Source organism: Mytilus trossulus, chromosome 10 (genome assembly GCF_036588685.1).
Source record: "Mytilus trossulus isolate FHL-02 chromosome 10, PNRI_Mtr1.1.1.hap1, whole genome shotgun sequence".
NCBI lineage: Eukaryota > Metazoa > Mollusca > Bivalvia > Mytilida > Mytilidae > Mytilus > Mytilus trossulus.
The window spans coordinates 2,042,767-2,058,735 of record NC_086382.1 but is presented as its reverse complement, the minus strand read 5'-3'; the positions used below and the strand labels follow the sequence as shown (position 1 = coordinate 2,058,735).

The following is a 15,969-nucleotide window of genomic DNA, read 5'->3' as shown; positions in this document are numbered from 1 at the left end:
TCACTTCTGTGATGGGTATATGTTAATAGAATCCTTCTCTGAATACGGGACAAACATATTAGTAGTGATAGAACCCAATGTCCAATGATCTTCAATTATACTGAATATTGACCGTCAAAAAAAATGCTAACATTCCAATTTTCCATAACAGTTAACAGCAAATACATTATCACAATAACAGATAACAAAAAAACTAAAAGCCCAATAACAGCTAACAAAGAATATGACAATAACAGCTAACAGCAAATGTATTTTCAAAATAACAGATAACAAAGAATTAAATTGCCCCATAACAGCATAACTCGTGGAGGACACAAGTTTTACCAACAGAGGGTCACCAGTGATGTCTACAGGAACTCCTTCTTTCCAAGAACAATCATGGAATGGAATACATTACCTGCCAGGGTTGCTGAAGCGGGATCAGTTGAAGATTTTCGCTCAGGGCTACAGACAACACATTAATACCAGACTGGACGATTGTACATAATTTTAACCGTAACAACCTGATTTTATTGTAAATACTGTATATAGCCTTAGGGGACTAGATATGTGATGTCACCATGCGTAGTCCCGCAGAGTTTAAACGTTTCATTAAAGGAACCCAACTCTTATATGGAAGAAGAAGAAGAAGAAGAACACTTAAACCCCTTGCCCCCCCTCATTTATAAATCAATTCTAGCCGTAGAATTTATAAATCGATTCTAGCCGTAGAATTTATAAATCAATTCTAGCCGTAGAATTTATAAATTAATTCTAGCCATATAATTTGTAATCAATTCTAACCGCAGAACTGTTCTAGAAGTAGAACTGACCAAATATTTGGTCAGTTCTAGGCAGAACTGTCAGGATCAGTTCTAGGGTAGAACTGTCAGGATCAGTTCTAGGTAGAACTGTCCAAATCAGTTCTAGCTAGAACTGACCAAGTCAGTTCTAGCTAGAACAGTTCTTACCTAGAACTGACTAAAAGGTGTCAGGCTGACAGTTCTACGTACTGTTCTAGAACAGTTCTCCTGACAGATTCTGACAGATTTAATGAGAGGTTAGAACTGATCTCCACTGTAGGTGTCGAGTTTTATAGACCGGAAGCTTTTTTTCTAACTTGTATCTGTGACCTTATATTTGCGGAAAGATATATCTAAATTCTCTTGTTGGTGTAAAATCCAAATTAACTTGTGAAATATAAATACTAATTTGCCAGACTATTATATCAATAGAACTTTGTATCTAAATTTTATGTACATAAATGAAACATTTAAACATGAGGGAAGTGTTTTAATAAGTCACAAATGTCTGTGTTTTTATTTCTTTCACTTAAGTTTTCATTGGGAAATATAGATATACGTTCATATCTACTCAGATTTTTATCATTGAAAAAGTGATATAAGAGACATTTGCTTCACTTAGAATTCTTAAATAAGCTAGTATTGAAGTGCTTTTAAATACACCTTATCGCTATTACTATAGTAATTTGGAATGTGTAAAATAAGACCTGAACCAAATTTCACAGCCTCTCTGTGGCAGCCTTTATTTCATTTTATCTTTTGGAGGTCTCTGTGTGTAATTTCTAGTTTGCATATGAAAAATGGATAACATCGATGTGGAGAGGAGTACAGGTTGTTCCAACTTTGAACCATATTAACATACACTATTTTAATAGTTATAATTATGAATACTCCTTAACGTGTAGGTTATTGTCTATTTGATTAAGAAAAATAACAAACAAATACATATTACATTTATTAAATCAATTACAAGGTTTAGTTTTATACATGTTGCATCTATATAGTAAACACGATAGCCATTTGCCAAGTTCCTGGTAAACAACATGGTTATCGTTAATCTATGTTTCTTTATCTACATTCTTCTTACGGTATTTTCTTACCATTTTGCAATTCAATGCACAATTTGAAACAAGAAAGATATAGGACAATACACAATATGTTTATTGAGAATTATCGATGAACAATACTACTCTCTTTAAAGAATGATATACATGTATCAAACTGATTGTTTCGTTCTATGTAAGTTTTCTTTACATTAGCTTCCTTATCATCATGGTTGCCTTGATTCTATTAGGAGTTTTCCATCTTAGTTTACTTTTTTTCATGTTGGCGTTAAGTTCTGAAAAACTACACGACCAATACCACCATGCGCCATAAACGGATGCACAGCTACTTCTGTGTGTATCATTATCACGATCCTTTGTACTGAATTTCATACCGTTGTTCCTCTTCATTGCATCACCTAAACAAAAACCACATAGTACTTTAAAACTCCTTATCTCACAATGAATTCATATTTTATTGAAATACTAAGTGTTGAGTTATCGTTACACAATATTTCACAGTATCATCATCGTAAAAATTGCTAAAGCATTAATTTTATAATTTTTCAACATAAATGGAATATGCTTTATTGAGGTAGAACTGATCATGCAAAAACATGGATTAATAACCTTATGTCTCTTCTCTAAAGTAGGAAACTAGAAATTGTCAAACCTGTACTACTTGTAAAACGACAGGCTTTTAAGGCGGAATTATTAAATGATATTTCTAAAAATGTATTACTAATGACAGTATTTTTCGTGATTTTTTTTTTAGAATAAAGACGTATGAGACCAACGACAGAGTCCAATATTCGATCACAGACTCATAAAGCAATGGCAAAAAAAATAAAACCGACATACAGACAAATACTACATATAAATTGATAATGTTCTCATAAGCTTCGCAGAATGACAACCAAAAAATTTTGAACCCACAATAAAATAATATACCAAAGTTTCAGCAAACATGGTGAACGCAAAACTAGAAAGCACCGTGAAAGCATAAAATATATAAAGTGTTATTTTGTTGATTTCTGCGTGAAAACGTCTTATCGATAGCATTTGTCCAACTACTTGGTGGGGTCAACAAGGTTAGTTTGTCTAACAATATAACAAATTTTTATTTTCAAAAGCAGAGATTTTATAGAAATACTGTTTAGGAGTCGTATAAAGAACAGCTCAGACGACAACACCTTTTATCGACATACTATTTTTTGAAATTAACTATTTTGACAACGTCCTTATATCATGTGTATATAATGAATTCATGTTTTTACGGAGAGATTATATGTACATATTGTATCTACCCGTTATTTAAACATTCGACTTAAAGACGAATCGGTTTACCCGAATAATTTCATAGTTACGAATGTTTGCTACTCTGTTTCAAACTAACACGCTTTTTAAAAGAATGTTATAAATTGATAGTATATAAATAATAGAATTGATAGTGCAGAAAAAAATTACAGTTGCATGTCCTTGTTTTCATAAGACATTGGAAATTTGGTAGCACATTATTCGCTCTAGAACTTTAATACGTTTAACACTAGCATTTTTTCTGTAGAATACTATAAACAAAATGACAAACATTTTATAGAATAATTAAAAAAGGCTTGATAAACTATTTCAAATGATATTATGATTTTTTTTTTATTGGAAAGCAGGCACAATATCTATTGGCACTACACATAAATGAATTTCTAATTTCTGACACAAATGCAAAATGGAGAGAAGCGAGCATCCTTAATAATTGTGTTTATGTCTAACTTCTCATTCTTTAAAAGAAAATGAAAACTACTCTTCTAGTAGTTCTAAAACAATGTAAAATGTGAAAATTTAAATTTAAAACGAGTTTATCAAGTCATGTATGTTACGACGTGACAAACAAACTTACCTGCAGTTCCACTATATCCCTCACTGGTGAGCTTGTACTGGGAATTCTCGTCACCAACACTAAATGTCTTGTATACAGCATACGTCATCTTGTTGTTAGTGTCCGTTAGATCTATTCTCAGTTCATATTTACCATTAGTCGTAAGAATGTTCAGATATTTGTTACCTGTAAGGAACGTTTTATTCTTGTAATTTTGAATTATGAGTTAATAAACGAGTAATTGATTGATTGATTTGATAGTAGCTTGATTGGTTTTTAACGATTGTGATATTCGTGACGATAAGTTTTTATTAGCGGAGGAAGCCCATCGAAAATATGACCGTCGGTAGCAAAACTCACTATCCTTGTCTTTGATGATTGGAATCGAGTGCACCTGAGTTAATAAATGTATAATTAGTAAGTTTCGATTATTACACATATACTTATTGACTAGTAGCTTGTGGATCAGGATTTTCTCATCCTTTCGGTGCACCTAATATCACGTTCAGTTTTTGGTGGAGTTTATGTTGCTCAGTTTTTAGTTTTGTATGTTGTTTGTTTACTATTGGTTTGTTGGTAAGTTTTATTTTTTTGTAGCCAAAACGTTGTCAGTTTATTTTCGACTTATGAGTTTAAATATTCCTTTGGTAACTTTTGTATCTCTTCTTAAAAAGAACATACAAATGTTATTTATTTAAAAGATAAAGAAAACTATTTTTGAAAAAAATGTACAAAAACATTTGTAACCTGGACTTCGATGGATTGTTTGTTTAATTAAATATATCTGAGGCCTCTCAGCAAAGAAAAAAAAAGTACGTTTTTGGTAGGGTTTTAGTGGAAATATTCAATCTTCATATACTGTGGATTCATTTATTTTCGTGGGTATCAATTTTCGTGGATAGAGAAAAAAAGAAGTTTCGTGGTATACGTAAATTCGTGGATCGCTGATTACAAAAAAAAAAAAAAAAAAAAAATCAGATACGTAATTCGTGAATATCTTTTTGATTTAGGAGATCATATAACCTCCTTGGTTTGATCAATAATTAAACAAACAAAAAAGAAGGAATCAAATGAAAAAGTTTTGAATTGTCAAAATGGTCATTTTAGGTTAAAGACAACTAATTATTTGTTTGTTTTACAATTTATAAATGCTTGTCTGAATTCTATTGGGCAATCAAAACTTTATGATTGAAAGCGCATTTCCCTAATCACGATATAATAAACTGTCCTAAAAGTAAAAGGTGTGAAAATAAATGTTCCTGTCTTAAACAATATTACCTACGGGCAATATCCCCGTACTTAATCGTATTGATTTTCAATCACTAGTAAACCAAACTATGACACGGTAATTAACAACTTGCAGTTATTTTCCATGAACAGTTTTAATCAATTTTAAAATTAAAAAGTAAATTATCACTGATATTCGATATATTTATTATTGATTTAATTAAAATACTTTTATCTTCTTTCAATAAAAAACACGTGTTATGTTACAATGTTCATCGCTATTCAACACTATACTGGATTAAGAGATTTCTAATTGGCATTCATACCACATCTTCTTATATCTATGATGCTGTCAATCAAATCTCTATCCGTGCATCAATAAACTCATCATATATACCAGGTTTAAAATTTTGTATTAACGCCAGACGCGCGTTTCGTCTACAAAAGACTCATCAGTGAAACTTGAATCCCAAAAAGTTAAAAAGGACAAATAAAGTACGAAGTTGAAGAGCATTGAGGACCAAAATTTTTAAAAGATTTGCCGAATACAGCTAAGGTAATCTATTCCTTTAGGTAGAAAAGCCTTAGCATTTAAAATAAATTATACCTCAGGAATAGATATTTGACTGTTTTCGTTCTTATACATCCCTTTTGCTATTACTATACGGCTTTGTGCGTTCCCGATTCAGCTTAATCAAGAAACTAAATGTTACCAACCTAGCCAATATTCCTTCTTCGGATCACCAAAGCCTTCCCTATATTCGACCCAAATTCTGTCAAAATTTGTTGTTCCATCTATTCTTCTTTGAATTACCTACAATAATGAGCAGAATTTTAAATAGCTGACGTATTTTCCTTCCACGGCAGATTTAACAACATATTGATATATTGTGAATTCTTGTTAACTGAGAGCATATTAATTTTATAAATTCAATGTTCATTAATAAATCGCGTATGATTCAGAGTGATTTCTAATGTCTTATTAAACAGGTCGAGAACTCTAGATTTTCTGACGTCAGAATATATTTGCATAGTAATTTCCAAAACACAAGGCCAATATGGCCATGAAAAACTGACCTATCGACTCAATGAACTACAATGCAATGTGGGCTACTACGACTAAACTACTACTTAAAACACGTGGAATAAGTGGGAAAACAGTCAACTAATATATTGTCTGGGACTCTTATTACCAAAGTTTTTATTCTGCAAATATATTTAATGTAAAATATATAACGTAATCTTCAATTTGTATGCTCAGATTTAAAAAATATTGTTTATTGGCTTCACCCTTCGACTTTCTTTTTCGCCTTGCAAAAGTAGTTGAACCGGTTTTGTGCATTGTTATGAATTAAACCTGCATTAATTTCACGACATGACGCAGTGAAGTATCCAATGAAGTGACCACTGTCCAGTAAGAAAATCATTTGAGCTCTTATAAACCTGTATAATGTCATTCCAAAATCGTTTCTGCCTAGAAAAACACGAAAACTTTCATTGAAACACTTCTTTCTGTACTGAATGTGTATTTTTCTTTATCGGGACCTGAACTAATAATAAGAACATCAAAATATTCAGTATGCTAAAAATAAGTGTTATGAAAGCGGCAGGGACGGATCCTGCCATTTTAAAAAGGGGGATCCTTACCCTGGACAAAAGGAGAGGGGGTTCCAACTACATGTCCCCATCGAAATGCACCGATCGTCCAAAAAAAATGGGGATCCATCCCCGGAATCCCCGCCCCCTGGATCTGCCACTGAGCGGGTACGGTATATAGCTCAATACATTTTTTTGTTTGTTTCATCCATTGATAATATCCGTTTGTTGCTAATTTTATCACAAAATATACATCAGAGGTTTTTTATCATTCGGCTGCTGTCCTGTTGACATATGTAAAATATCTCCAATATTAAAAGTTTCTGGATCATAGTGGGTGCCATATTACCTTTTTTTCTTCTTTCTAAAACGTGCTTTGCATATAGAAATAAGAAGATGAGGTATGAGTGCCAAATGAGACATCTTTTTAACAAAGACATAATTTAGGAAAGTAACCAGGTTCAATGCTGAAAAGTAAGCTATTAATGACCCAAAATATTACTTGTGCAAAACAATCCAAACAATAAAAAAAACAACAAAAAAAACGGCCAAATTAAATTTATAAAAGAACAAGAAATCTATCCCATCAAAAAAAAATGTATTGTATAGGAGCCTGTATTTCAGTGGTTGTCGTTTGTTTATGTATTACATATTTGTTTTTCGTTCATTTTTTTTTATATATTTAAGGCCGTTTGTTTTTTCGTTTGAATTGTTTTACATTGTCATATCGAGGCCATTTTTAGCTGACTATGTGGTATTGGCTTTGCTCATTGTTGAAGGCCATACGGTGGTCTATAAATGTTAATTTCTGTGTCATTTTGGTCCCTTGTGGACAGATGTCTCATTGGAAATCATACCACATCTTTTTTTATTATAGATCCAACGCTGCAATTTTCACAAAACATATAAAATTTTCCACCTTGTCGCACATACATATGGATTAAATCATTACAGCTTATTATCTAATGCATGTAGAGCAAAACTTTGGTTAGCTTGCTTGCTTTGTTTGTATATTGTACAAAATATAAAATATACAAGTTAAACTATGCCTATATATATATATATATATACTGTTTAAAGATGTCAATCATATTTTCAAAGCTTGTATAAACAACTATACAAACAAAGTAAGCAAGCCAACCAAAGTTTTACTTTACAGGTATAAGAAATCAGCTGTAATGATTTTATTCAGTTTGGCAAATGTCCGAGCCCGTTAAAAAACGAACAAACTGAAACTACAGTTGCTGAATTCACTATCTTCAAAACAAAGGGAACAGTTTGGAAGTCCCATATACTGAAATGTGACAAAACAAAATACTTATAGATTTTGTTAACACTGCCATGTATGTAAATACTTCTTCGCCTTTTTTACGAACACAAAATTCAAGGATCCCACATTTGCCTTTAATTATCTATACGAACATTGCTGTACTCGTGAATATCAGCACCGGCTGTTATCGACGGCTTATTTTACACTAGTAAGTTTGTCTCATAGGTAATTGTGTTTCTTTGCTGTTGTTTCGTTGCTGTCTGGTGGACAAATACATGAAACCTCTGTGCCCTCATCAAACGTGTTAATGGCTATATATTGGGTAGTTAAAACCCTTTTTTCTTCACATAGAGACAACTCTTAGTTAATCTGAGCATGGAAGTAATACTTTATATCACGAACTATAAAAGAGGATAGCCAAAATGAAAAACTAAGCGAAATTGTGAATCCCGCGTTGCACGAAAAATTGTGTTGTATTTCAGTAAATAACACGTGTTCTTGGTTGATTGTAAACACGTAGTAGTCCATCATGCATTGTGACTCATTTAGTGGATTGGTCAAAAACCTAGGTAAAAATAAATTGCGTCACATGTAAATAAACAATAACATGTGCGAGAACATAAGTATGCTAATTTATGCATTTCCATATAAGGTAGTGGTCCTGACCTGTTAAACATAGAAAAATTGAAAATATTTCTTTTATAATTCACACAATGGTCCCGAACCACATGAGGTTAAAAAAAAGCATACTCATCTTTTTCAGATATGTAGAGGCAAAAGAAAAAAGGGTGATAAATAATTTTAAATGGTCGATAGTTATTATTACGCAGTTTTCTAAATGGCACTCTTCACACACTCGTTGTGTTTTGTATATATTGGCAAAGTTGTCATATTTGAGCAAGAGCTTATTGGTACACGTATAGATTTGAGAATTGCTATCATTAAACGCATCACATATTAGTAAAGTTACAGATTGTACAAAATATTTTTTACGAAGAATTGGTACGAACGTCCGTAAACTAGATGCATAATCAAAAGCTCAAACACATGAAACAATTAAATGGATAAGAACTTTCATGTTCCTCATTTCGATAGGTTTGCACTAAATTGTGAGAGTCATGCGAAATTTGTACTATGTAAATACACCAATCACAACAGATGTATTTATGATTTGAAAAAAAAAGATGCCAGTCTATTAATTGTGTACTCGCGTTTCTCCGACACAATATTCATCAGTCGGTGTCGAATCAAAACAGTTAGAATATCATATCAGCAGTTTGAGATCTAAACTAATGTCAATGTTTGTTACATTTAACTCTTTCTTATATTCCTTGGTTATGCAATCAATTAAGAAGATTCAGTATCTTTATTGATCATATGTAGATTGCTAAATCACCAACTAGCTTGACAAGTATTACATACTTCATACGCGTCGCTAAATATCTAGTTATTGCCGTTTCGACCTAGAGGTATAAAAATCAGCTTTGTTTATACTAGTTTTGAGCGTTTATAAACCTCAAAGTGACTCTATAAATGATGTGGTATGTCAGCACATGATCACCGACTGGTGATATCCTCGCAGACGAAACTTCAACCGGCAGGGGGACCGATTTAGTGACAAAAAGACCTCATATATTTAAATGAAAAACATTAAATTTTAATGTAATAACAATAAAATATACGGTCCATCCTCCTCCGTCAGTAGACATATCACAGTAAGCCTGGATCCCATTGAATTCATCTGGATATATAGTATATACTCCACTTGGTTTTGTTGGATTCCATCTGATATGGCTGCAGTCTTTGTCTTTAATAAGGGGTGCATAAGTATCTGGAAATACAATTTTGTTACTGTTTATTGTTTTGCATTATGTATTAATTTTGAACACAAACACATTTTTACAATTCAAACAGTTTGTTTAACCAGTATACTATTATTATAGAGTTAGGTGATTTGCATGAACTGATTTATTTTCAATTTCCTTGTTTGTTCTTGAGGGGGAAACAATACAAATACTAGGGAAGTGATAACGATTCTACAGTTAAATGTATATTTATTGATTGTAAAACTGAAATATCGGAAAAATAATAAGTTTTCGGATCATTATAACTCCGGTCTAAAACATGAACCCCTGTTTCTCAAAATAAAATTTGAATGAATTTTTTGTAAAGATTATGTGTAACTTTTTTTATAGGTAAATAAATTATATTTTTTTCTAATTCATGTAATTGGACACATAAACAGCAAAAAATGGCAGTTTTTCTCTAAATACTGAACATTTTCTGAATTTTTTTCAAAAAAAATTAACACACATTTCAGATGTTTGTTGTTTAATTCACTTTTATTTTTTACACCATGAAGTACACCTGTAAACCCAGAGTCAAAGCATATGGTGATCATATCACCATACTCTACCTATATGAACGAAGATGGCGATTTCATTCCCGGCCTAAGTCAATACCTGGGGCTTTTGGTTGTTTTTTAACGACGAGTCATTAGCTAATCGAAATTCGAGAAATGTATTAGTTCGGTGATACATTCCATTGTACATGTTATACGAATTATGATGTATGAAAATACATGAATGAAGCGCCAAGAAGTGTTTATTAAACGGAATATTGACAGTGGTTTTCAATTTACATTTCTAAATATCTGTTCGCCAGTTTGCAAATTAAGACAGTAGAAAACAGCATGTGAAATGACAAAATAAGTTTATTTCTTGGGTGCGTTCAATATCACAGCTGCTGCATAGTGCCATGTAGATTATGCCTATTTAACGTATAGCTAGCCTAGCACCTAACTAAATCTACATAGCATACAAAAATCATGTTATCTAATATGGCGTCGGATAGGTTATTATTAACAACGTCATTTGGATAGCTTAGCTACGTAGAATATCGTTCAATATAGATAGACATCAAAGACAAGCGGCTATGCTACCTGCTTCGATGTTGAACGTAACCCTTGTGAAATGCGAATATAAGTCGATTGTATTTCAAATAGGGATACAAGTGAATTTCATGTCAAACATTGTTAAGTGAAAATACAAATGAAGTGCATGTCAAATGGGAATACGAGCTAATATTGATATGCAAGTGAATTTTATGTCGAATCTACATGTGAGAAAACACGTGAATTGCATGTCAAATGAACATACAAGTAAATTGCATGTCAAATCACAATTAGACTTTATTTCTTTTCAAATGGGATCATTTCAAAATATAATACACTTCAATTAAAATTAAAGTTATAATATAATAACTTCGATGTCAAATTTGAATATAAGTTACTTTCATGTCAATTCCAAATACAAGATACTCTCTTGTCGATTGATAATACACCGTACTTTCATGTCGAAAATACATGCTTGTTACTTTTATATAAAATGACAATACAGATAACTATATTGTTGAATGAGTATTTATAATCCCTTTTATCAGATGAAAATATTTGTTACTTTCTTAGAATTTGAATACAAGTTATTGTCTTGTCACATGAAAAAATATACGCATCCTACAAAATAAACATCCAATTTCTATTGAATTGGCTTTTAGATCCTGAAATCATGGATGGTAAATATATAGCTAGGTCTGCGTTATATATTACTTTTCATTTCAGAAAAAAAAACTCAAAATAGGAAAACATATTTCAAGAAATATCTTACCATTTAATTTTTCCATAAGATTTGTTTTCCATTCTTCCTGTTTCTTCATGTGAGTTTGCAAGTTTACAGCACTTTTCATGAAGTCCCTTTTGAATTCTTGTGATAAATTGGCAAATTGGGACTTTAGGTCAGTCGTAAAATCGTTTATCGTTTCCCGGTTAGCATCTTGCAATTTCTGCAACTTGGATAAATAATCGGATAACATCGCTAGTTTCAAGCGCTCTTGTCCTTCTTTAAACCCTCTTAGCAATTCTGTTATTTTTGAATTAAAGATTGATTCACTTTCACTTAAATTTGTGTTATATTCAGATATTTCAAGCTGTAACTCCTCTTGTTTTGCTTCAAGGTTTTTAACTATATGTGAAATTTGTTTGTCATATTCTGTCTGTGTCGTATTAATTTTTGACGAGTAATCCTGTAACATAGAAACTTTTAAATCATCTTGCTCATTTTTCACCATCTTATGAATATTCTCAGAAAAAGTTGACTCGATGTCATCCTTGATGTACGTTTTTAACTCTTTATTCATAGAGGTAATATCCAGTTCTGCTATAAGTGGCGCATTAAGTTTATTAGAAACCAGTGGCAACCTAATCTCCTGACATTTTGCACTGGAGTCGGAACACGGTTTACCGTAAACAAGAATCGACATCAGTGAAAATATTTGTAAAATGAATAATATTATTTTTCCAATTGAATTCATTGTGAACACGTTTACCCTTTCCTCAATATATCCTATACTTTCCAGATATGGTTGTGTGTCTCTGAAAATTTGAAACAAAAGTGCAATTTATCTAGATTTGTAGACCAATATACTAAGAATAAATTATTCTGATATCGTTAATTGGCGATATATATAAAACAGTTTATCTTTTTTATTGTTCACTTAAAATAAAATATATGCAATTAGAGGTTAATATCAGTATAATTATCATGTTTTGTCACTAATGGTACTGATCGTACAAAGACACGGATTAATCGCTCATTTGGACTTAACTGGTTTATCAGATAATAACAACTAAGTGTTCTGGTTCTCTTGTCGTTAATTGTCAAGCCAAACAAAAAATAACAAAAATACCGAACTCCTATAAAAATTCAAGATGGAGGTCCTTACTCAAATGGCGAAATCAAAAGTTCAAGCACATCAGGTCCGGGAACAAAATTATTGTTCCTTGAATTTTGTTGAAGTATGGACAGTTTGTTACTTGCCATCTTTTATATTTGACTATGTTGAACGAATCTATTCCCTCGAATTGGAGATAAAGGATACAGCAGATACAATTAAGTCTGCCTTATATCTTGACTTACATTTAGAAATTGACAATGAGGGTCGGTTGAAAACAAAACTTTGCAAAAATGATGATTTCAGCTTTCCAATTGTGAACTTTTCATTTCTATGTAGCAACATTCCAGCAGCGCCTGCATACGGAGTATATATCTTCCAATTGTTACGATATTCTCTGGCTTGTATTGCCTATCATGATTTCCTTAATAGAGGTTTGCTGCTCCCATAGAAGCTATTAAACCAAGAATTCCAAATGGTAGAGTTGAAATCATCCCTTCGTAAATTTTACGAACGTCATCACGAGTTGGTTGACCATTATGGATTAACCACCAAATGATATCGGATATATTCCTTATGTTGTAGCTTCAATACCCTTCCCTTTTCACGAATGTGACCTACCGAGTTAGACTATTTACCGAATGTGTAATAACATAAGCAATACGACGGTTGACACATGTGAAACAGGATCTGCTTACCCTTCCGGAGCACCTGAAATCACCTCCCTACCCTCCCCCAGTTTTTGGTGGGATTCGTGTTAGTCTTAAGATTTCTATGATGTGTCTTCTGTACTATTATTTGTCTGTTTCTCTTTTTATTATAAACATGGCGTTGTCAGTTTATTTTCAATCCCCCCTGGTATCTTTCGTCCCTCTGTTATACCCTTTTATGCTCTTTTCACATTGATTTCGTCATGTTTTTTTCTTCAAATAGCACGAAGCGGTAAAGGTACACTCTGAACAAATATGGGTCATGCATTTTTAAATGGAATAGTGACTTGATTAAACTAAAAAAAAAAAAAATTAATATTTGGAAAACTGTCAAACTCATTTGTCACCAAAGTATTAAACCACACTATTGATTGTCATTTCTTTTAACTTTAAAAATTACAGACTGTGCCTGCTTGACACAGAGAAATTTAACGTAGTAAGCAATGGGAGCATGAATTAGTTGTGTACATGTACCCCCTTTTTGGAACTTTTAGACATTTGATACACGTGATTTCACCCCAATTTCAGTCGTCACATGGATTTGTTTTGCCACTGATATTTTTATGTTTTGCGACGTAATAGTTTTTATTCACGATTTTAGTCACGGTTTATGCGTACGGTAGTTGGATAGTTTGATAGGATCTACATGTACCTATGAGCAATCAATTTACCCTATTATACAGATCATCGGTACCGGGTACAACCTTTTTTATCTGTAGATCTTTTTGGGAAACTTTGTTGAAATCAGCAGTGCAAAGTTAAAGAAAGTACCCAATTTTTTGCTTTTCATATTACTATTTGTCAATCTTTTTAAAAATAGCTCTTATAACCTGAGGGCTACGGTTCTGCAGCTGTTTAAACCCAGATGCGTCATTTGGAAAAAGCGCATTCTGCATATAACTGATATGTTCATAATGACAATCGCATTTGCAGATATAATTTATATCATGATTTACCCTTAAAATCAATTGTTGTTAATTCAAATAGGACCTGATAACCCATGCATTTTTTAGAAATTTCTCATGCAAATTTAAAAAAGATATGCTAATATCAAACTTCTTCATTCGTAGATGTGTGTTTAATTGTTACTTTAGGTCTGTTGCAATGGTAAAGCAGTCTTCACAAGTAATTTACCTGTCCTTTATAATTTGGTATTGCCAATGTTTCCACACATTTTTAAATCCAAATTGGTTAAAAGAACAGACATCAAGTTTTTGAGTATAAAGAAATAATTAAATTCTGGTTTTATTTTGTATATTCAATCAAAAAAAGTTTTATGTCTATTTAACCTATATATCTATTGAGAAATAAGCCTATTAGCACCCATTTTCAGAGGCAAAATATTGATTTGATTGCGTGTGATTAATATAAAAATAAATACATAGAATCGCCTAGACTGTTTGCAAATGATAATAAATTGTCAATTTATCATATAAAACCCATGCGCATAGATTAAGATTTTGAGATTCACCATTAAATTTAATTATTCATTAATCGAAATAATCATTCATGTTCAGTTGTAACTGATATATGTATATGTTAAACATTTCATTTCTCTATAACATTAGACTGTATGCTGTACATTCAAAGAGTATATACATTTGTGATAACAGAATTATACACTTTATCAACCTATGAAGCGTAATGTCAGTACGCATTGGATGCCTTCATTATAATTTTAGTCTGCAAACACTTGTAATACACAAGTTAGAAGATGTGGTATGATTACATAATGATAACTCTCCACAAGAGACAAAATGACACATACATTGACTACTGTATGTTACCGTACGGCTGTAAGCGATGGACAAAGCCCGTACCGCTAAGTCAGCTATGAAAGACCCCGAATTGAGGAAACTAACGCCTTTCTTAAATGGGGTTCGTGTTGCTTCTTCTTTAGTTTTCTATGTTGTGTCATGTGTATTTTTGTTTGTTTGTTTGTTTGTCTTTTTTTCATTTTTAGCCATGGCGTTGTCAGTTTACTTTCGATTTATGAGTTTGACTGTCACTCTGGTATCTTTGGCCCCTCTGTTAATATTGTTGTATATACAAAATAAGGAACGAAAAACTAATATGTAACACAACAACAAACGACAACCACCGATTTACAGGCTCCCAAGTTGGAATAGGTACATACAGAATTTGTCGCGATTAAACTCGTTTGAATGCACCAATGATCCCATACCTGGGACAGTGTAACAACAGTACACAATAACACCAAACTATACAAGTAAGTTGAACAGGGCTTAACTCATCAGATGGATACCAATAGAAATGCATCAAACAAAACCAAGTGTGGACGTAGGCGGGTAACTCCACATCTACACAACATAAAGACATTATTTACATATTTTGTTAACCAACTAGTTTTTGCGAGTAGAAAAACATCGCGAATATAAATCGTCGCGAATATGTAAAACTTGGATCCCTTCATATTCAATTACATCAAACAAAATTGATAATCGCGAAAATAAATCGCCGCGAAATGAGTAAGTCAGGGCTAAACGCGAAATAAAGTATCCGCAAAAATAAATTGGTTTACAGTATGCGAGTACTTGCATTTACAGATAGTTAGTTGACAGCTATTAAAAACTAATGAACATATCATGTATCTAAGACTATCATATCAAACAGTACACATCCAACATCAAATGTATTTAGCTTAAAGACGTCATACATGTCATCAATCAATGGAAATCATGCAATGTGAAATACAGGTATCGACAGATTGCATGTCCAT

At 32.2% G+C, this 15,969-nt stretch overlaps 1 protein-coding gene across 1 annotated transcript; it reads right to left on the bottom strand.

Moving 5' to 3' along the window:
• Window positions 1-2,032: 2,032 nt before the first annotated feature.
• Window positions 2,033-12,108, bottom strand: LOC134686509 (fibrinogen-like protein 1). Its single transcript, XM_063546178.1, has 5 exons — window positions 11,457-12,108; window positions 9,474-9,622; window positions 5,643-5,739; window positions 3,720-3,884; window positions 2,033-2,244 (listed from the first exon to the last, which is right to left on the bottom strand). The coding sequence occupies exons 1-5, from the start codon at window positions 12,106-12,108 to the stop codon at window positions 2,033-2,035; spliced, it is 1,275 nt and encodes a 424-aa protein (XP_063402248.1).
• Window positions 12,109-15,969: the final 3,861 nt, after the last annotated feature.